Here is a 24,079-nt window from a genome sequence, read left to right as displayed (position 1 = left end):
AAGTCCAGTACAAATCTTTGTGTTTGAGAGGATTATTAGAAATTTTTTTTTTTTCTTATTTAAGTTAAAACAAATACACATCAATTATCCATAATATGTTGTTAGTGAGATTCAAACTCTCAACCTCTCATTTGAAGAGAGGAGAGAGATCACACCATTAAGAGGATCTTGATTTATTCTGATGGAACACAATTTATTGTGTTTGTTAAGGGAAAAAAGGAATAGAGAATTTTAAATTATTTTTTTCATTATACCCCTTACCATTTATAGTATTTTAATTTATAGAGCAAATTTGGTCCACCTAATTGTATATATTATTATTAACCTTCACCTTCATATTATTATAGTTAAAAACTTACCTAATAGTCACATTTGTCTTCTCCCATATTAAGAGAGATAAAAATTTATAAAGGAGATCTCCTATTAATCCTATTATCCTTTTTCACATTTGTCTTCTCCCATATTAAGAGAGAGAAAATTGGGAAGCGCTTACTTTACTACACAGTGATTGAGTTAATTAAACATGTATGGATTTACATCGGCACATTTTTTTTATCTGCAAATGCATAGTCTGCAGACTGGTGCAACCACTTCTTCCAGTTGAGAAGCACAATATAAAACATGTATCAATTCAAACCAAAATACTTACAAAATATCATTCGATTTCAATATTATTGTAATTTTATTACATATGTACCAACTGGCATACAATCCAAAATAACAAAACAACAAAAAAGACCTAATTACGTGAAAGATACACAAAACCATTTTCACTCTGTCCATCACTTGTGAACACAAAACGGGTGGAGACTATGTTGTTAAAATATCAGGAATTCTGGCCGAATGAGATCCTAATACTTTACCTCCAACATCTGGGAAAGTCTCGTGTCCAGGTAAAGGACCTACCTTCCCATCAGCATCTACCTGTATAGGGTACTTGAGAAGATGGCCTTCCAATGGTGTAAAAGTCTCGGTCGTGTATCTCTCCCAGTTCTTAACAGCCACCTCATTTACTCTCTTCACACACTCCAGTGTCCCTGGCTCCTCGAAGCATTCGTCTACCATCCCAAGGTTCACAGCCCACAATGACCTTCTATGTCCATAGATCTGCACACACGAATGTAAATGCTTACCACATAATGAAGGAAGCTTTTCAGTAGAATACAAGCCAAACAAGATCTTTTAAGTGATAGAATCCAAAATAAAGTTGAAATGATTACTTGAGTTTTATAATCATATCAAAATTAAAGAATGGTGTTATAGAAAGCATGTAATTGTTAAAGCAGTTATTTCAAATGTACTATCTGAGTAATTGATCTGAAGTTAAGATAGAAAATTGTATAAAAGCATATTTCAAATATAGTAAGCAAATTATAATCTTCAATAAGTGCAGAAATCGGTTTTGTTACAAGTCTGGACTTCCTAACAGGAATTCTAGTAGGCTTTCTTAATTTAAAAAATAATAATAATAAAAATAAAAATAAAAAAGGGATGGGGTAAACTATGGGATCCATTTAATATGCATTGCCACTTCTAGCCATGCAAGGTAGAGAAAAATGTTTAAGAAAACTTCAATTATAACCCACTATGGTTTTTTGCAAATTACAAATTTAAAAGAGTGAACATTTGTATCAATAACCTCTTCATGGTCAGCGGTACATAAAGAAGCCAAACAAAATTACAGATTTTCTAAAACAAAGAAGACATGCCAAAGGAGAACAAGTAACCAAACCTGGCCACGAGGGTGTCGCTTCTTTTCAGCCCAAGTGTGATGGGGCTGATATGCACCCATTGCTATTTCTGTGTCTTTTGTACCAGCTAAAGATCTTTGATTAATGTTGGCTGATCCTATTATTGTGTATTCATCATCAACTATCATTCCTTTAGCATGCACGTAAATCATAAACCGCTGAAATTTCCATGAATTTGAGACCTGATAGTACATTTGAGTTAATACCAACTGCATAAATTTCTAGCATATTATAATCAGAACTCATGCTACATATATAAACTCTTCCACTCATTGAAAAGTATGATTAAAGTACTATACTGCGTCCATAGCATGAATGGTAAGAACCCGGCAACATGGACATGTATATATTAACGACATTTACACAATAAAAGGAAAGTTAATACAAACAATCTGTAACATATATCTATAGAAAATACCTTTCCATCTGCAGAAATGGCCTCATAGTGGCGGAAAGAAAATAGACAGATGTGGCTTCTTAATGTAAAATATTATGTCAGAAACTGTATTTAGTTAATTTTCCAACTACTTTAGCCACTGAATAATTATATGTCCATTTCAAAATAGTGGCAGAATCAAATATAAAGGATCTACAGGCCTCAAATACCTTAGTTAAGCGAGTACGTAACTAAACTCAGCACCTTATGGGAGTTGGGCATGAAATAAGATAATGTGGTGTTTGCCAATATTAGATACCAACAAGAAAAGTCGATGACCTCTCTTCTTTTGCGCTTTTACGACCAGCAAAGATATAATAAACTACAAACAACTAAGTGCATAAATACTATATCTATATATATATATATATATATAAAAGTATACTTTTACTATTTACAGAGTAAATTGTGCCATGCCTTAAGCAAAAAAGGAAAGAAATAATAATCATATTAAACCTAAAACATGTGGAATAAGAATATGAAAATAAAAACATATTATTGCTGATTCCTTTGTTAGAGCATTACTGCTGTTACGGATTTGTACCTTTAAAAGGACATTATATACTGTCAGGTGCACCAATAAAGGACAATTGTTTTTAGTTCTGTTTGTATTTCATATTGTAATAGACTAAAATCAGTTGAAAAGAGATTTACGTTAGCGGAAGATTGATTAACTTCGCTCAACTTTTCCTCGGGCAATTTCTCTCGATTTCCAAGGCAATAAAAATTTAGGTAGTCCAGAGGATGAGAGTCCTCAAGCTGCAACGCTTTAAGCTCCCGTGCAACAACTGAATACATCATTCGTATCGTTTGGCCCTGTGAAAAAAGCCAACAGTCGAGTCATTAACAATAACTTCGTGTCTTGTCTATGTTATGTTTCTTGTATCTTTCTTTAAAATATTTCCAAATATCTAACCAATTATTTATGATATGATAATATATTATCAATTCAAATTGTAGACTTGTGATCGGTATAAACAAATTAAGCCAATTGAGCAGAAAAGTATCAATTAACACAGCACTGTTTGTTAAAAGTGGTAAAGAGAACATTATAAGCTGCTAGAGAGAGGGTGAATCACAAGACAAGTAAAATGTCTATTCGGAGTTATCATTTATTATAAAAAATAAAATAAAAAATAAAAAATAAAATAAAAACCCATATCTATATGATTCTGAAAAAATTAATTTGTTTCAAATTTATTTAGTTCATGAATACAAAGCCACGCTACCTGCCAAAAGAGAATTTCTTGCATGGTAGCAAAAGCCGGATGACCCTCAGGCCACATTGGTAAGACAACATACACAGCAAATCTCTCCTTAGCTCTAATTTTACTAGCGATTTTGAGTGCCAACTCCATTGGGACAAGATTATCAGCACCTAATCACAACAACATGGAAGCAATTAACCTCAGAAAACCCCCAAAAAAGGGGGAAAAAAGCATTATTGGATTAGTTTTTTCTAAAAATAGGTGCACAGAAAAGTTCTCAACGATCCTAAAACATGAAGAAAAAGAAAAATCATGGAAAAGGAACAAGCTGTAACTTTTATGTGAGGATCTTAATTAAGCTTAGGGAGCTATATGCAGTTGAATAAGCATTGGTCTAATTACAAAAACATGAAGAAAAAGAAAAATCATGGAAAAGATCCGTTCTCTGGTCCAACCATTTATTGAACAAAAACAGAAAATTTCTAGAAGCTAGCCTAGTTCCATACATAAATTTCTTCAAACAGAGATCCCAAGCATACATTCATTTGTAAGCAGTCAATGTTCCTCTTGCACAATAATTTATTGTAAATTTTGAGTACTGCAAATGTGGCATTGTATTGGGAGAATGTGATTCTGACCTGCATATTTATAGTCTGGCCATGCATATGATGATCCGATAAAATACTGGTTCTCAATGTATATGAAATGTTGAGCAGATCTGATTGCCTGGATATATGCTGTTTGAATGCTTTGATCTGTCATCAAATTTTTTGAACAGACAAGGTTCTACAGTAAAAAACCATGTCAGTGTACAAAGAAATACAGAGTATTAAGATAAACTAAAGTATCAATCAAAAGTCCTGTTATTACTTTGAAGCATTGGCAATTTCATCCCATAAAAACTGTGATATGTATGAAAAAAAATGAACAGGCACGCACAGAAACATACACATAGAAAAAGATAAAATGAAAATAAAAAGAGTTATTTAATCAACCTGGGCCACAGCAAGTTCAACGGTTTTGGGAAAGCCCTTCAGAGATCCTGAATCGATGGACCGAAAAAACTGTAAAAAATCACAGACACTTGTTAAGTTTTGGCAAAACAAGGGAATTTACAAGAGAGAGAGAGAGCAAGATACAACCTGAACATGCCAGTTTTCAGGATTATCTTCAGTGGAGACATATAATTGGGGATCATCCTGTGGAATAGATCTGTAAATTCTATCCTTTGAAACATCAAAGGTAGGACTAAGTATCCATGAGATACGTTCTATCTTTATCAAAGAATCATCTTGCCAGTGAGTTCTCCTCCTAAAAAACTCTGACCACTTTGTTGCTTTTCTCCAACGCTGCTCAAAGTTTACGAGGACATCATATGCAGCAGGACCTTCAATTCTGCAGTGCAAGTCATGCCATGGTTGCCTTGGAGCCTTGGTTCCTGCCTAATATAAGCAAGGAAGAAAAATAAAAAAGAACAAACATGCACAAAAGCATCAAAACCACTTGTATAGTATAAATATATTTGGAAAAAAATAAAAATGCAGCAAGTCAGTTTACTAACTCACAATACAGTCCAGAAACATTGTTTTTACCATTGTGGACCACATAATACAACATAGAAACATCAAATTAGATATGACATACGATAACAAAAGTTTTTGATATCTCAAAATGGTATACCCTCTTCCAGTGGTACAAGCAACAACTCAATCAAGTAAAAAGTGACTTCCAAAGACATGTCAATAACAACTCTCTTAAACAGCGTTATGTGAACAAGGCCTCGTAGATCAGTATCTGATTTAAATCATCTAATTTCAAATTTATGATGTGATTTCATGGCGTGCAAAACTCTTTCCCAAAACTTGTCATTTCATCTTTGGCAATACAGACCACTCAGTAATATTTTCTTTTTCAACAAATCAAATTGACATGTGCATAACATAATCTTATATTTGGAGCCCTTGATGGACGTTTTAAACAGTAAGCTACAGAGATGAGGTTGTGGGTGTTTATGGGTCAGGAAGGACTTCCCCTGTTGCAAATTCAGGAAAAGAAAAAAAGAACCATTATGGATTTAAAACCTAAGCAAATTCACAAGTGAAATTAGTTCTAAGACGAAAGGGAGATATCCTTAAAGTAGATAATGGTGCCGGTTAAGGCTACAAATGAAACACCATTGAAAAATATACACTAGCACAAGACCAATTCACTTCAGAGTCCAACACATGATATGGAAAATATTAGTAGCACCTATTCTGGATATATTCTTATATACATGTACATATAAATAAAAACAGTATGTTCAAAAAATTGCTCTTGCTAAACATAGGGGATCAAAATGGAAACGTCACTCACAGGAAATGTAACGTTATGAAAATCATCTTTAAATGCAGTGTCAAGATCACGAAATAATCGATGCTCAGGTGTATCATAGCGACCATCACAGAGATCAAGGCCACCCAAAAAAGCTGTAATCTTTCTATTATTACCCCATGCTTGTGTATCTACAAGCACACATTTCTGATGGTGTGTAAAGGCATTTCCAACAACCTGGACAAAATTATCAAAAAGAAACTTCAGTTGAAAATAAAACATGTATATTTACATAAAGTCAAAAAGTTCTCAACATTGTATAGATGATTGATGAATCGAAAACCACTAAAGGAATCTTATTTGTTTACATTGATCATTGTGAAAATAAGTGATTGCATAACAGCATGGATTCTTCTTTTGATCATAATCAACATAAACACGGCATCCTTAATATGCAAAAAGAGATTATATGCATAAACATCTCTTTGTCTGGTTTGAGCTTGTTAGATGACGCAAATCATCATCATTCAACACCAAACCATTACAGTAACCCAGTATATTTTTCTATTCATCAATCAGACACACACACACAGAACAAATTCTTTGATTAAAGAATTAATAACAAACATGATACAGACAATTATACAACTAATTCTAAAATAGTAATAAACAGGTGGGGTAAGGAAATGAAGTTGTTTTTATACACACATATTTATGTACACATAAATATTAAAAAATGGATTCATGTGGCATGACTGAGGCTATAACCTTAGATAGAGTAAGATAGAAAACTAGGATTCACGTAGACAACCCCAAGTAGCTGGGAAAAGGCTTTGTTTGTTGTTGCTATACAAACAAAAAATCACTGTTTAGCATATATATACATACTAAAAGATACACTAATATTTTAACATTCTAACTCATAATAAAGCTCTAACAAGACAACCCAGGATCAAATTGCATGGATGTTGACTTGAGACTGAATTTGATACAATTTACCCTTACTAAATCACAAGTCTTTCTTCTCTAAAAAATACTCCTACTATTCGAAACCCTTGTTATAGTTTCCTAACAGCAATTAAAGTTATTAACTATTATGCTGCATTAGAAATGCCTCATGCCAATGTTCAAGACATGTCGGAGACATGTACCTAATTATCAAGGAGTATATGATGTGCGCTCAAAAATTGAAAATGAATATGGATATATTTAAGAAGTATTCGACACATAATCACGAATATTTGATTCGTATCAGTATACTGAATACGAGTCTCCTGTAGAGGTATCCATGTTTCAAGCCTGTTTGGGATTTCTGATGAACCACTTAAAAGTGCTTTTATTTTAAAATTTCGCCTTTAAATGTGTTTGTTAAACAAAAAAACTACTTTTAAATGATAGAGATTTTAGCTTACTAGACCTTTTGAATGAAACTAAAATTTCTAACTTTTAAAACTATATTCTAAGTAGAGTAATTACATTTTATATAACTATTTTTCTTTAAAAAAATTCTCCCTTCTTTTTTTAAGTCATACACTTGTCAAATATAAGAACACTCCATTAAAGAGCATTGTTGTAAAATTAGTAGTAAAAGTGTTTTAAACAATATTGTTACTAAAAAGTACTTTAATTATTAAAAGTATTTTATTCAAGCTTTAGATCAAAAATGCCAAACAGGTCCTTCATTTTCAGTATCATATATCTCTAGGCATTGTACAATTAAGACAACAAGAGCAAACCAATTTAAAAAGGGAACAATAGTACATTATAACAAAGATAAGTAATACATCTCTAGCACAAGAATGTTACTGGGGGAGTAGAAAAAAGCCTGCCTGTCGTTTGATAAAGCTAAGCTTACTGCTGGCGTAACGAGGTGACAGCACACAAGTGACGGATGAATGCTTGAAAAACTTTTTGGTCTCTTCGTCATGTGTCTGCATTAGTCCTTGCTGCATCATAAACCATTTCAAAATTACTTGAAGTATAAATCCACAATAACTTCAAACAATAATTTCTAAGTAACTGGCACATGAACAACATAAGTGCAAAATTAAAGAAACCAGTAATGTAACTACTTAAGCCTGTTATACAGATGTCATCTCGGGTCTTACTTTTTTCAAAAAAGGAAATGACCCAATTTGAGTTTTCTTGTTATGTAACTGTTGTTGTCATCTGGGCCTTATCCCAAAACGTTCCTGTTAGAATCTGATAGTCATTTCAGTAATGGTAGGACTATTCTGATAGAAAAGCATTGCACTATTTATCCTGTGCAAGTAATCAATACAACAGTGTTACACGTAAATTGCTAACATAAAAATATTCCATAAGTTTGATTTTTTAAAATATTCCATCTGATAACTGCTTCATAATTTTGTTACTCAGAGTCAAGATACGTGTCAGGTGTGTGTATATTCATGCCTAAGAACATGATTACCAAAATCACGAATACAGGGACATGTGAGCACATCTAAATATTCATGCTTTCTAATATTGTTACTTTATTTTTACAACAAAATGGAATTTTATTCATCATAAAGTGTTTAACGTATCTTATAATGCCCAGTTTTTATTTACAAATTTTATGGTGTTGACTTTTCGGATATTGTCCTCGACACAAACATGCCAAACACATATCCCATACACATACCAAGATGTCATGTGTCCAATAATCTACTTCACATATTTAGAAGGATCCATACAAAGATAGTTCAAAAACAAAAAAAAAAATTGCATTCCAAGTCTGGCCCTTGCAATTTTGTGATTGGCAGGAAGAAACTCCATTTTACTTTAAAAAGAAATAAAAACCAAATATAAATTTCATTGTTATGATTGCAATGCAAATTGAACATTCCTTCAACAAACAGGTTTGCATAGAACTAAACATTGTTAAGGGTTAATTTTACTTACACTCCCTCGGGTTTGGCCAAATAAATACTTTTCGAAAATTACTATCACCCACGTTATAAATGTTTGATCCGTTTTTCACTCACACCCCAAAAGTTACTTTTTAGTTATGTCATACAAAAAGATTGTTTCCTGTATAAAATGACATTTCTACCCCCATTAGACCCATTTCCTCCATATTTTCTTTTTCTCTCTAACATGTCTCTCTTTTTACACACACATGTATATTTATATGTTATCCCTCTTTCTCTGTCTGAAGAATGAACACCCGTATGTAAAACTCAACTTTTTTTTTTTTTAAGATTCAACAAAGATAATGAATTGAAACAAATAAAATTAATGTTTTTTTGCTTTGTATCGCAAAATTGAATTTTTATAGCAAATATTTCTGTATTAAGAAATAAATTGAAAAAGACCGAATATAAAGTAAATATACACCATTACCGATCAATAATAATATATTATTATAATACCTTTGGCTTATACACCATTAACCTTCTATCAATTCCTTATTAACATACACTATTTGTATCTAAAGGCTTCTGGTCATATTCGGAGTTAGAGAGTGAGAGATTTGTATGCAAATCATTAGTGAATAAAATCTCCACTGAGTGATGGTAAGTTTTCAAATCCAGGCCCTAGGAATCATCATAGTCTTCTACATATATAATGTGTATGATCTAAAGATTTATTCATTATGTGTGATCTATATTATATATATATATATATATATGTAGGTCTACAGTTGAACTTGAAGCTTTTTGTTCACCATTAATTGGTGTCCTTTCTCTCATACACACGCACACAAACACACACACATATATATATATATAATGAGGGCAAATTTGTCTTTTAAATTTGTTGATATTTTGAATCAAAATAGATTTAAAAAATGAGAGTAAAGTTGTCTTTTTGGAAAGAAAAAAAACAAAAAAAATGGTGTGTTAGAAAGATTCTCACCTTTTTAAACAGCGGATTATCACGTGAAGTCTTGTCATCCCAAACCAACAGCAAAACTCGAACTCCTTCTTGAGACTTGTACTTGAGCAAGTCACCGAGATTCAAATCCCCGCCTCGCGGCAACGGCCGAGTTGGCTCTCTGATAAGCTTCACCTTATGGTAGACTGACCAACCAACTATATATATCAAATGATGAGCCTCTGAGATAGCATAACATATATCTTCCCAACAATTCTCGTGTTGGTACACTCTTCCTCCGTCCAATTCAATCTCAGGAAGCTTAACATTACGGCTAAAGTGAGCATCTTGGTACAAAGTCGCAGAGCTGCCTTTTCTCAGCGGAAAATAGGTGTTCAGGACGCCCCTTCTCTCCGGATCGCCGGCGATGCCCACCATGTACCGCGGATTCTCATCACACGGCGTGAATTTCATTTCGAGGTACAACGCCGTGTCCGGCTTCGGCGGCGTACCGTTTGAAGCAAGAACCGGAAACCAATCGCTGATGTGTTTGCCGGTGGCGATATCCACCGCCGGTATACGGACAACTCCGATGATCTCAGCGCCGAACACGTCATCATCCTTCACCTGAAACTCCATTTCCACCACCGGGTGAGCCAATGCAACGTGGAAGTGTTCGTTCCACTCAGGGTTTTGCGAGTTGCGGAGGATACGCGTCCGGGCGATGGTGGCTTGCGGGACGTAGACCTTGACGTAAGCGTCGGTGGTGATGATTTTCTTGCGGTGTTCGATTCGCTTGGACTCAGATTTGGAAGGTGCGCGGCAGGCGTCGCACGTGGTGAAGCAACGGCGGAAGTGATCGGACACCAAGTCCATGTTGGGTAAACTACGAGATTTCACGATCTTCAAATCTAGGTCGCCGTGTAAATACACCTCTGGGTATGATGAATTCTCCGCCATTAGAACTGAAATTGAGCACTGTATAGATCAGAAAAATCACTATTCACACTGAGATTTATACACACCGAGCAGAGAGAAGTATAGTAGTGTCAGAGAGAAGCAAAAACAGAGAAGAAGTTGAGGGAAGGCATAATTAGGGCTTTCGGTTTGCTTCTTTGGTTGGATCACAGTTTCGAAAGATTTCTTGTTGCAGAGATCCAACCTCTTGGATTGCTCGAGATAATGTTATATGTGAGTATATATATAATTATATATATCGACGTCGAGAGATGGAGAAAAATGAAGTGTAACCGGCTTGAGGATTGAGAAAGTGGAAATTTGAGAAGCGATTGCTGTTGTACCAACTACAAAAAATTTAAATATGTTAATCTTTACCTAATTAAAATTTCAATTATAAAATTTAAATTAATTTAATGGATTTTAAATAGTTAAAAAAATAAATTGTTATATGTTGAGTTGATTTTGTAAATAGACTATAAATATTTTATTAAAATATGAGGTAAAAATGCAATGCAGGCAAATAATTATGAAATGAATACTTTAAAATTAGATTTGATGAAAATAGTTCAAATTGTAACACACCAATTATATTTTGTGTGGCAAATGATGGGAGTTATTAAAGAAGTTAGGCTTTGTTTGGATACAAAAGAAAGCATAACATTAGGAAAAAAAAATAATAATAAATAAGTAAATATAGTTATAATTTATATTCATGTTTGGATAGGTAGGAGCCACAAGAAAAAAATGAATAATATTTTTGTGGATAAAATGAGGAGAGAAAAGAAAAAAAAATATAATAATTAAATTAATATTTTACCCTTTTATACATTGATTTTAGGATATTGTCTTAAAAGAAATTCTAGCCTTTTACATTTTTGGTTGTGTTTGCCCTTAAATATTTTACCTTTAACAGTTGGTTAATATGAACAATAGGGTCACACATAAAAGGTGTGAAGGTTGGGTGGGAACTGCAGTGAACTTGGGTATAAAAGGTGTGAAGATTTGGAACTGCAGTGAACTTGTTTTTTCGGAAAATGAACCGCAGTGAACTTGGTACAGATAACGGAAGCCCCTTGCTTCCAGCTAGGAAGATTATGTGTTTCTCATCCGTATTGGGAAGAACAGATGAAATAGCGACCTGCATGGACCAAGTAGCCTTAGATATTGTTATGTTATTAAGACTTAAATATAATAAAAATTTTGTGTATCTAATTTTGAAGGTTACTTTTGCCGTAATAAAAATGTCACTTAATTTAGTTTCCTTTCCCTTCAAATCTTATTAATTTTGGAGGGATACAATTTGAGAAATTTGAAGAGATAGTTATCCGCCAAATCCTTCCCAATCTTTTTTTTTTTTTTTCTACCCAATTTTTCTCATCCAAACACAATATACACTATCATTCCCTTTTTTTTTTCTCTCAAAGTTCCTCAATTCAAACAAAGTTTTACTAAAAACGATTGTTCTTTTCATTTGTTGGTGAATTAAATTGTAGGTTATTTATTTGAAGGTTATGAATGGCATTTGAAGAAGATACAGTGAAGACAGAGAGAGAACCCTTCTTCCTTCGTCATGAGCATTTTTCTTGGGAGCTTTAATTGAGAAATTGCAAATTCAAAGCGGTTAGATGGATAAACGTGATAAATGACTTTGGGATGTCATATGGGTCATACAAAGTGCGCCACTAAAACCCATAAATAATAGAAGAGGTTGTGACTCACGGGGTAGGCACCCAAATATCTGAAAAATATCTAGTGCATCCAAATATCTTAAAAATAAGATGACTAATGCCTCAAGCTAAAGCTAAAATAAATATGTTACCCGTACAGGAACGAGGACTTTATTGTCCAATTATAAATTATGAAGTGCTCTACATCATTAATTTTTTTTTTTTTTTTTTTTTTTAACCAAAAGCAACGAGAGAAACCAAAACAACAAAACAAAAACTACCAGCCTCAACCAGAAAGAGAAAGGAAATCTGAGGCCACACCTCCCAACAGAAATCAGAAGATTTAGTTTTAAGAGCATGTTTACCCAAAGCATGTGCAACATCATTACAAGACCTGGGAATCCAAACAAGACAAAAACCCGAGAGACACGAAGCAGATGAGAAATATCCTCGAGAACCACTAAGAGAAGGGGAGCTTGAGGGGACCCTCTCATCATTAATAATTAGAAAATGTCATTTTTGTTTGGTTTAGTAGAAAGAAAAGGAAATTGTATTTCATATACGACAAAGTGCGCCACCAAAAATGAAATGATTAATGCCTCAAACTAAAGCTAAAATAAATATGTTGCCCATACAGGAACGGTGACTTTATTGTCTAATTATAAATTATGAAGTGCTCTACATCATTAATAATTAGAAAATGTCATTTTTGTTTGGTTTTACTATAAAGAAAAGGAAATTGTATTTCATATACAACATTATTATTAATAATTGAAGATATTATTCTTTTATTATTATTCTTTTTTTAAAAAAAATTGTTTTTAATAGCTAAACGAGTGAGTGAGTTAGTTGTTTAAAAAAAAAATTTGTGAGTATTTTTTTTTTTTAAGCAAAAGACACGCCATGAAGATCCTCCAAAGCCCCCTTTTTTTTTAAGTGAAAATATATCATTATACACAACGCTGCTTTTTATTTTTTTTTTTTTTTATTTTTTTTTTTTTTTAACGTTTTCAAGAACGTGAATATATCAATTAAGTTAATTTCCAACGTAGGAGCACAAGTTAAAAGTCTCGGTTCAAACTGTTCTTTTCATTTGTTGGTGAATTAAATTGTCGATTTGTAGGTTATTTATTTAAAGGTCATGAATGGCATTTGAAGAAGATATAGTGATCATAGAGAGATAGCTTTCTTTGTAGAGATGCAACTTGGGTTGGACAACCCGAGCTCAGCTCAATTTTTTCCAAGCTTGGGCAATTATTTTTACAATTAGGATTGGACTTGGGTTGAGATGCTAGCAACTCGAGTAAACCCGAACCTGAATTCTAATATTATTTTCATATATATTTTTAATTTTAAATACATTATATATAATACTTAAACTATGATTACCTTCTTCTTTTTTCCAACTTCCTTTGTTAAATCTTAACTTATTGTAGGTTAACATTTAGGATAATTAATTTTCTAAGAATTTGTTTGTAATTTATTAAAAATTTACAAAAAGTTTTTTTTTTTTTTTTTTTTTTTAAGAGAGTAATTTAATCAAAAACTAATTCAATATCATATTAAAATTTTGGTGTGAAGATTAGCCATATGAGTAATCCGAATTAACCCAAAATATAAGCCCGAGTTGTAAGCCCGAATTTAAAAGTAGAAGGATAGGCTACGCTCGGGTTAAGTAGTTAGAGTTAAAGATAAGGTTACATTTCATATGGTGGGTTAGATTCAAGTTATACCTCAAACCCGCCCAACCTACCCGAGTTGCAGCCCTATTTCTTCGTCTTGAGAATTTTCTTGCTAACTTTAATTGAGAAATTGCAAATTCAAAGCGGTTGGATTTAGATAAGCATGATAAATGAAGTTAGGATGTCAAAAATTATTGGATGGTCCAGGTCTATAGACACTTGGTGGACCAATTCAATTCAGGCTCTTCGATTGAAAAAATGACCCAACAAAAGTATATTAATCTATTACAAAGAAATCTCAACAATGATCTTGATTTAACTAGGTCACCACATGTCAAATGGACCTGAAACATCTAATAATTTCTCAATGTCATGGGGTTAAGAAATTATTAGGTAGTCACTGTACCACTACATCATTTATGGTCCTAAGCAATCCTAGCCGTCCATCTAAAAAAAAAAATCGAAAATATTACACACCAACAAAACCTTTACACATCAGCCTTTCCATCTTCTTTCTCCTCCTAACTTATCTTCACCGGCCTTCTTCACGTCACCAACGACAACGATAGGATGTCTTTGCCAGCCACACCACTGATCTTCACTTGCCTTCTTCACATCAAGTGCGTTTTATCAACCGAACGCCGGGGCGAACAACCAAACACCATCTCCTCCGTCGTCGACATATCGACGCCGCCTTTCACCGACACCTCCATCCTCCAAGAACCCCTCAATTGTTTTAAAGATCTCCTCAACTGTTTTATCGGCCATATTCGCCCGTTCAAGAACAGCTCGTCGACGGAGCTCAACGATACAGGGCGTCAATTCCCATAGAGAATCTTTGATGCAGAGAATTGTCGATTGAACTATACTAAAATCCTTAGATTCTCGTCTCGCCTTGGTAAGGAAAAGGATGGTGGTGTCGCTTCATATATCAGCGGTGTAGATAGAGAAAAAGGTTGATGTGTAAAGGTTTTGCTAAAGTGTAATCTTTTTGGGCAAATTTTTTTAGATGGACGGCTAAGATTGCCCAGGACCAAAAATGACATGATAGTCCCGAGACTACCTAATTTATTATAATTTCTTGGTGGTCCATTGTAATACCCCTAATTTTAAAATGATAGTCTCGGTATTTATTTATTTGTTTTAATTATATTTTTTAATTATTTAATTAATCATTTGACTAATTGCTTATGTGTTTAATTGAATTAGGTATTACTTGATTATTTGATTATGTGTCTATGTATTATTTGTATTTGTCTATGTGTTAATTGTTTAATTAGATTATGTGCTTAAATGGTGTTTTGATAAATTGTAAATTAAACGTTTTCTTTTCTTTTATTATTTTATTTTATTTTTCTTTTATGGTTATAGTTAGTAGTAATGGGCCAACCAATTGGGTCCCATAGACTACTTGGATAAGAGGTTGAATGTGTATGAATTATTACCCATGGATAATGTATGTATACATATAGATATATATTATATACATATATAAAAAGGAAAGTAATTTATTAATTATTTTTATGGTAACTTGGGTAGTAATATTTAATCTGATGTATATGTTTTATATTTAAATAATAAAAATATACATAGATTTGATACGTGTTATATTTTAAGTTACTTTATAATATTATGGTAACTTAAGTATTATGGGATAATCCATTAATAAATAATGGAATATGTATAATTTATTTATTTAATAAACATATACATAAATTATATACGTAACATATTTTACTTACCTTTTTTAATATATATATAAAAGAAAAAGTAATTTATTAATTACTTTTATGGTAATTTGGGTAGTAATATTTAATCTGATGTATATGTTTATTTAAATAATAAAAAAAATACATAGATTTGATACGTGTTATGTTTTAAGTTACTTTATAATATTATGGTAACTTAAATATTATTGGATAATCCATTAATAAATAATGGAATGTGTATAATTTATTTATTTAATAAACATATACATAAATTATATACGTAACATATTTTGCTTACCTTTTTAATATTTTTATTTTTAATTTTTTTTTAGTTGACTTGGATTGGGAAAAGGGTTAGGGTTATTTTATTTAGCCTATAAATATATAGCTATATGTTGTAAAAGGAGGTTAGAAATATTCACGTGATATATACTAGAGAGATAGTGTTAGAGAGGGAAGGAGGAAAAGGAAGGAATAAGGAGAAAAATCCTGTAGAGAGAAGATCAAGGAAGAAGAAGTTTAACTTTCGATCCAAAAGTTTAAGGCAAGTGCTTCTTCTATCTCTTTCCCTTTGATTCGTGTTTCTGTACATGCCTAGGAAATTTCAGGATTTATTAAACACATAAAATTAAATAATTATACATGTTTAATTGGGTTAGAACATAAGTTTTATGAAATTGGTTCATATCTGTTCTTGTGTTATGAGTTGATAAAATGCATTATTTTGATTTAATTTCTTATGTGAATTTTTACATGTTTAAATTATGTATTTTTCATATCTGTGTAATGATGGAACGTAGAAACATGCCTAGGATTCCTGAACATTAAATAGGGACTAGGTTTGGGTTTTAATAAATTTAAATAGACTCAATCATAATGATGCTTGCTATTTGAATGTTTTAAACAAACGAATGGATTTAATCTTTTAAAATATTTTAGCAATTGAGATTAAATGTGTAGGATGAATTGGATATAGAGAATTCTTATTTAACGGTATAATAAAATATCATCATGTATAAGATTCAATTTGTGTAGCACATATGATATAGGAAGTTTAAAGAAATAATAAGTCATTCCTATTATGTGATAACTTGATATCATATTTATCATAGTTATTTATAGAATGTTTGATATATTTCCTTAATTGTTACATCAATTGTTGGATTGTGTGGTTTAATGCACCGGTATGGGACGGTGGCATTCTAGGGATGGATTAACTTATCAGTTAAGTCCTACCTATTTTATATAAGGGAATGGATTAACTAAAATGTTAAGTCCTACTTATATTTAAGTCAGGTCAGCTGAACAAGTTGAATGACTTATGGAGGATTAATTTATTATATAAGGGAATGGATTAACTAAAATGTTAAGTCCTACTTATATTCAAGTCAGGTCAGCTGAACAAGTTGAATGACTTATGGAGGATTAATTTATACTAGATAGGATGGTTACTAGATTTTATATATATAAGTATGGTGCCATGATATGAGCTTAAGTCTCAGGATCAATGATTAGGGCTCGTATATCGTCAGGGATGTGTAGCTAGATATAGTGTAGTTGTGTACCCTGGTAGGTCTAGGTACTTATGCCCACTATATGTGCGTTTTGCATGTTGCCTACTATTCAGGTTGAGACAACCCTATAGTCTAGTGAGGTTCATTTAGTGTGTGTATATATATATACGGACTACTAGTTATTGTTAGATTGACTAGGATGTATACGTGTATCGAATCTCTGCTTGGACTGTAGTACAGTAAAACTTGTTTGTGGGCCTGACCCACCATTATTTTTCAGGTGTTCGTCACGAGTAGAGGTTGTTCGTGCTGAGCGGGGATCAGTCTACTTCATTCTTCCGATGCTACATAGGAGTTCCTTTATGATTCAGTTTCCTGTTTTAGATTACTGTCATTTGTTTAGTTTGGATTTTCTATGGGTCCACACAGTATGGATTCCCGAGTTGTATTTTGGAAGATCAGTTGTATCAGAAGAGTTTATTAATTAATGGAAATATATTATGAGGTTTATTATTAGATTATCATTTTAGTTTCTTGTCAGCATTTTATTTATTCTTCTTTATTCTTTTGTACTCTGTGTTTGTTTATTATCAATTTGTTTTGATATCCTCGGGTATTCGGGCGTGGGCCTGGCCAACCCGCATTCGGAAATCCGAGGGGTATCACATCCATGGGGTCAGACAAAGTGGTCCGACTATGAGCATCCGCACCAGCCTCTCCGAATTTTGGCTTTCCAAAAATGCCACTTCAGCTTTTTCAAGAGCCAAATCAACAACTTTTACTTTCCAGAAACAGGCACAAGCTCTCCGGATTTTCGCTCTCTAAAAAACATATATATTATTATTATTTTTTTTTAAAAAAAACTTTTTCCTAACGAGTATATTTCTAACTGTTATATTCCAAAAGCCTATATTTTTTTTTATCTTATATAATTTATACTCATTTGCTCATCTGAAAAATCATCACTACATTTATCTCTCTCCATTGTAACAAAATATCATTAACATTCTTTTTCAATTTTGAAATTCCAATGGCTTCTACATCACAACCTTTTTCCTTTGGCATACTATAATTCTTCATCTTCCTCATCACACTCTTCGAAAGATGACTCTATTGCAGCGTTGATTCAACATGATCAAGACGAATTCTATGAGACTATGAATTCAGTGAGGCTAGAGATAGTTGAGCAAGTATTTCAAGTCCTTAATAAGAAGCGTTACATTCATCGTAACCAAAAGGGAAGCCACTATCAGCTAATCAAAGACTACTTCGACGAGAGTTGCACATATCCACCAGAGTACTTTCACAAACGATTCAGGATGCAACAAGAACTTTTTCTTCGTATCCTTAATGATGTCAAAGCTTATGATGATTACTTTGTCCAAAAAAAGGATGCGACTGGTCGTTTGGGGTTGTCTTCTATAAATAAGATGAAAATTGTTGTTCGTATACTCGTATATGGTTGTGCAGTAAATCATTATGATGAGTATATTAAAATCGGTAAGAGCACTGCCATTAAATGTTTGAAGGCATTTTATAATGCTATTATTGTTATGTATGCAGATAAATATGCGCCCACCCAACGAAGCCGACGTAGTACGATTACTTTAAGAAGGAGAGCATAAAAGATTCTTGGGTATGCTTGGTTTTATCAACTGTGTGCACTGGGAGTAGAATAATTGCCCAGTGGAGTGGCATGGTGTGATACCCCTCAAATCTGAGACACGGGTTGATCAGGTCCAGGCCCAAACTCGAGAGAATATCAAACAATTAATATTTAAAAACGAACATGGAATACAAAATGAAATAAGAAATAATTAACAGTTGGAAGAAACTAAAATAAAATCATTTAAAAATAAATACTTAAATTCGGTAATCCAACCTTCAGTAGTTTATACAACTAGAGAATCCATCTCTAGTGGACCTCTAATAAAAATCCAAACTAAAATGAAACTACTCAAAGAACATCCAGAGTAAACTATGGAGAGAAATCCTACGTCGTCGGAAGAGTGAGTAGTAGTCTCTGCTCAGCACGATTAAGTCTAAATTTAGAACTGACGAGTACCTGAAAAATAGAAGTGGGTCAGACCCACAAACAAGTTCTAACCTACTACAATCCAAGCAGAGACTCGATACGCATATACATCCTAAGCAACTCAACAATAGCTAATAGCCCGTACGTAAGTATATCCACACTACAGAACTCTCACTAGACTATGAGAGGGTCTCAACCTGAATAGAAAGCAACATGCGAAAACGCACCCAAAGGTGTGCATGAGTACCTAGACCTAACAGGGTATACCTCAATCTCTCGTATCCAGCTACGCATCCTACTGCATATACGCTCCCTAATCGACGAATCTGAGGCTCAAGCTCAGATCACGGTACCATAAACATATATTTAAAGTCCGTCCTATCTATCCAAAGTAAGTCCAGTTAGTCATTCAGCTTGTGCAGCTTCTTTAACTTAACATATATAGCAAGTAATCCAATTAGTCATTCAACTTATGCAGCTTCTTTGACTTAAATATAAGTAGAATTTTATTTATATAATCCGTTCCCTTATTCCGATATAGGTAGGACTTAGCGTTTCAAGCTAGTCCAAACCTAATACGCCAGCGTCCCATACCGGTGCATACATTCCATACCATCCAGCAGTTGATAATACTAATAACGAATGTAAATACCAACTAGTCCATAACAAATATAACAAGAATCCATCACAAGTATGATAGGAATCTGTATATGACATGCTTGTTCTGTACTACCGATACATGATTCTCCAATAAGTTTAAAACATAGAGAATAGGTATACTCCATCCTGTAATCCACTATGAGCATAATAATAATAATATCATAATTAACATGCTCACTTTAAACTATTCCACGTTATCCAGTGAGTTGAGAAAATACAATGCCATTTACGTTTGGTTTAGTACAAAGGAAAGGAAATTGCTTTTCATGTACAAGACCGACAAATGTTATTAATAATTGAAGATATTATTCTTTAATTATTGTTTTTAATCTCTCTTGCTTCATGTACCAAAAGAAGAGTGTTTTTCCTATATACTCAAGTAGGATTGATTGTTTTTATATTTGTCAAAAAACAATGTCAAGCTATTTAAGTAAAAAGGCTATTTATTTATTTTAAGTAAAAAGACACACCTACGATATTCTTGTGAAGATTCTCGACCACCTTTTATTAAAAGCAAGAAAGTAACGGCTACAACGTTTTTAACGCTTGAGTAATTTTCAAGAACCTGAATATGCATCAATTATATCCAAGTTCATTTCTAATGTAGGAGCACAAATCAAAAGTCTCGTATAATAAAAAAAATTATTTTTATTTTTTAAAATCACTATGATAATGAACAATACTTGCTATAAAGCTAGCTGTGAGTATAAAGCAGCAAAGTCAAGAGGCTCTAGAGAATCTGAAGGAAAAAGGTTTAGGCCCCTTTTTGTTTCAAAAGCAATACGATTATCAAAAGCACTGAAGGAAAGTCATGGCAAAGCATTTATTAATGTACTATTTTGTTTTTTGAATGGATTGATGGTATTATCCACCTCCTCTTTTTTCTAATTATGACTTAAAATTTCAGTTTGCATCTTGTACACACAAATTTTGTAAGTCTACAATAGAAACAAAATATGGAGCAAATAATATAATTTTATTAATTTGAGAAATTGAGGTACAATCCTCTGTAATATTATTTACAAAAGAAAGAACTGGTCCTTTGATTAAATCTCTTTTTTTTTTTTGTTGGTTGGTTGGATCCAAGGGCTGCACGGGCTTGATCTTGAATCACCATGGAATTTGATGAAGAACGACACGTCTTTGGCTGTGCTTGTTGTTGATCACCGTGGAATTTGATGAAGAACAACACTATTTGATGTGCTTAGTGTTATTCGCTTTTGGGTTTGGATGTTAGGGATGAAAGTTTCTGTATTTCTCTCTGAAATTCTAGATTTCTGAATTCTGACTTTGTGTCCCTTCTCCCTTCCTCCAGGCCTCTATTTATAGGCTTCTTGGATTCATAGGATGATGACACGTGTTCTCTCTGATAAGGAAAATATCATAACTGGGCCGGGTCGGATATATTATGATAATTATCCTTAAAAATAATTATTCCAAATATATTTTATTAGGAATAATTATTCTTTTTATTTAACCATCTGGACTGGGCTTAATTAAATAATTTAAGTGGACCAAACTTGGGCCAATTAAATAACTTAATTAAACATTAGGCCCATATTTAATGGGCCTATTTGTCAAAACCAAAGTCCACTAAAATTTTAGTATCTACAAAATGCCCTCACTTCGAGTCCCAAGCTTGACAGGACTTGTCTCCTTTTTCAAGTGGGACTTGAAGTATCCAACTTTCCTTTTTTTTTTTTTTTCCTCCTCCTCCACGCTTGCTAGAGAAACAAATTTTTATTTTTATTTTATTATTATTATTATTTTTTTCCTCTCGTCTCACTGGAGAAACTTTTTTTTTTTTTTTTTTCTCTCTCCAATGCTTTCAGTTCTTGAAGACGTAAGATGGTATTTTCTTCACTTGTAAGACCTTCTTGTATGACAATCCTTAACGAAGGGATCTGTTGTTCCAATGGAAGAACCGCTTATACGTCATAGACCAAAGAATACAGAGTTGCTTGAGTAGGTGTACGATGCGTAGTGCGGTATGCCCACAATGCTTCTTCCATTCGCTCATGCCAATCTCTTTTTGTCTGGTTGACTACTTTCTTCAATAACTCATAAAGAGTTTTATTGAATGCTTCTACGAGACCATTGGCAGGGGCAATGTACATGGAGGACTTACGTTGTTTGAAACCAAATTTCTCACAAAGGTCAGTTATCCAACTATTTTTGAAATTCGTCCCATTATCAGTGATAATGTATCAAGGGACACCATATCGATAGATAATGTTAGACTTGATGAAATCAATCACTGTTTCTTTTTTTACATGTTTATATGGTGCAGCTTCTGCCCATTTAGAAAAATAATCAGTGGCAGCCAAGATATATAAGTGGCCCTTTGAAGACTTGTCTAGAGGACCAACTACATCTAAACCCCATGCATCAAATGGCCATGACGTCATAATAGGGTGCAATGGTTCCGGTGGTTGGTGTATGAAGTTAGCATAGAATTGACAGGCTTGACACCTTTTCGCATACTCCATGCAATCCTTGACCATGGTGGGCCAATAATAACCCATTCTTTTGACACGAAAGTGAAGTTTTGGTCCAGACTGATGGGCTCTACAAATTCCAGAATGTGCTTCTTTCATTGCATAGGTGGCTTCATTATTTGCGAGGCAGCAAAGGAAAAGGCCCTCATATGAACGCCTATACAACATATCATTGTAATAGATGAATCGAGGTGCTTGTCTTCGTATTTCAGTCTTATGGCGTTAATCTTCAGGAAGCTTTCCATATTCCAGATAATCAATGATAGGGAGTCTCCAGTCTTCTTCCTCTTGTGTCCAACAAGAAACCAAATTACTTTCTTCAAATTTATCTTCCAAGACTTGTGGCAAGACCCATCGTTGACATACAGGAACATCAACCAAGTCCTCAGCAATTAATGCCAATGTTGTAGCTAAATTTGCCAAAGCATCAGCTATCCGATTTTCTTTCCTCGGAATGTGTTTTAGCATGACGCTATCAAATCGTTCCAACAAATGAGAGGCATAACGATAGTACGGCACTAGATCATCTTTTTTAACCTCATATTCTTGAAGAAGTTGGTTAATCACCAGCTTAGAGTCTCCATATATTTCGAGATCCATGATCTTCATCTCATTTGCCATTTGAAGGCCAATAATCAAGGCTTGATATTCAGCTACATTATTTGAGCAGTTTTCAGCGAGTGCAAAAGAGTACGGAATAACATGTCTTTTTGGAGAGACAAACACTACTCTAGCTCCGACCCCGTCTACTCGTGCTGCCCCATCGAAAAACATCATCCATGGAGGGAGGATGTCCATAAGGAAGATTTCTTCATCAGGAAAATCTTCAGAAATTTCCCAATTGACTGGAATAGGATGGTCAGCTAAGAAATCTACCAGGACTTGTCATTTTACTGCTTTTCGTGGCACATAAACAATTTCAAATTCGTTAAACAAAATTGACCCACCTCGCCAAACGTTCGGAAAGGACCGGTTTAGACATGACATATTTGAGAGGATCAGCCCTTGCAACAAGATGTATCGTATGAGCCAAGAAATAATGCCTCAATTTCTTAGAGGCGAAGACAAATGCGAGGCATGTTTTTTCAATTGGAGGATAATTTCGTTCCGTTGAGGTGAGTTTGCGACTTAAGTAATATAATGCATTTTCTTTATATTCTTCATTATTCTGAACAAGTAAGGCACCCAACGATTCTTCTTGTGCAGCAATGTAAAATATGAGCGGCTTTCCAGGTACAAGTGCTCCCAATATATGAGAATTGAGAAGGTACTTTTTGATGCTATCAAAAGTATTTTGGCAAGATTGGTCCTAGATGAATGGGGCGTCTTTTTTCATGAGTCGGTTAAAAGGCTAATAACGGCCAGCCAAATTTGAGATGAACCTACGAATGAACGCAAGTTGACCTTGTAAACTTCGAAGCTCGTGTAAATTCTTTGGTAACGGCATCTTTTGAATGGCCTCCACTTTATTAGGATCAATCTCAATACCACGATGACGTATAACGTATCCCAGGAATTTCCCTGAAGTCACTCATCTTAAGTTGAAATTTTCAGAGGCGATTAAAAACTGTACGTAGATCCTATAAATGATTCCTTCGTTCTTTCGTCTTAACCACCAAGTCATCAACATAACATTCAACAATCTTGTGGAGTATGTCGTCGAAGATCCTTTACATGGCGCGCTAATATGTTGCTCCCGCATTTTTGAGTCCGAAGGGCATAACTTTGTAGCAATATATGTCTTTAGGAGTGCGAAAGGCAGTTAGTTCCTTATCTTTCGGAGTCATTCTTATCTGATTGTACCCGGAGTAACAATCCATGAACGAG

General features: G+C 33.6%; 2 protein-coding genes across 2 annotated transcripts; one reads left to right on the top strand and one right to left on the bottom strand.

Annotated features, from left to right (window-relative positions):
- Positions 1-630: 630 nt before the first annotated feature.
- Positions 631-10,837, bottom strand: LOC132282478 (phospholipase D delta-like). Its single transcript, XM_059784182.1, has 10 exons — positions 9,570-10,837; positions 7,538-7,654; positions 5,751-5,945; positions 4,538-4,837; positions 4,391-4,459; positions 4,034-4,181; positions 3,417-3,565; positions 2,842-3,003; positions 1,733-1,933; positions 631-1,107 (listed from the first exon to the last, which is right to left on the bottom strand). Exons 1-10 carry the CDS (start codon positions 10,485-10,487, stop codon positions 811-813), a joined length of 2,556 nt encoding a protein of 851 aa, XP_059640165.1. The 5' UTR covers positions 10,488-10,837; the 3' UTR covers positions 631-810.
- Positions 10,838-18,216: 7,379 nt separating this feature from the next.
- Positions 18,217-18,670, top strand: LOC132282118 (uncharacterized). Its single transcript, XM_059783740.1, has 2 exons — positions 18,217-18,528; positions 18,623-18,670. The coding sequence occupies exons 1-2, from the start codon at positions 18,217-18,219 to the stop codon at positions 18,668-18,670; spliced, it is 360 nt and encodes a 119-aa protein (XP_059639723.1).
- The last annotated feature ends 5,409 nt before the right edge of the window (positions 18,671-24,079 follow it).

The sequence above is a fragment of the Cornus florida genome, unplaced genomic scaffold, assembly GCF_030987335.1.
Source record: "Cornus florida cultivar Cherokee Brave unplaced genomic scaffold, ASM3098733v1 CherokeeBrave_3.0.0_Hap2_Chr11, whole genome shotgun sequence".
NCBI classification, from domain to species: domain Eukaryota; kingdom Viridiplantae; phylum Streptophyta; class Magnoliopsida; order Cornales; family Cornaceae; genus Cornus; species Cornus florida.
This window is presented reverse-complemented; position numbering and strand designations above follow the sequence as displayed.

Coding starts and splice junctions, on each gene's coding strand:
- LOC132282478 (XM_059784182.1), bottom strand. CDS start 10,487: ATGGCGGAGAATTCATCATACCCAGAGGTGTATTTACACGGCGACCTA. Junction 4,838..5,750: donor TTCATAACGTTACATTTCCT/GTGAGTGACGTT, acceptor TGCTTATATTAG/GCAGGAACCAAGGCTCCAAG. Junction 3,566..4,033: donor GCCAGACTATAAATATGCAG/GTCAGAATCACA, acceptor TGTTGTGATTAG/GTGCTGATAATCTTGTCCCA.
- LOC132282118 (XM_059783740.1), top strand. CDS start 18,217: ATGAATTCAGTGAGGCTAGAGATAGTTGAGCAAGTATTTCAAGTCCTT. Junction 18,529..18,622: donor TACTCGTATATGGTTGTGCA/GTAAATCATTAT, acceptor TTATGTATGCAG/ATAAATATGCGCCCACCCAA.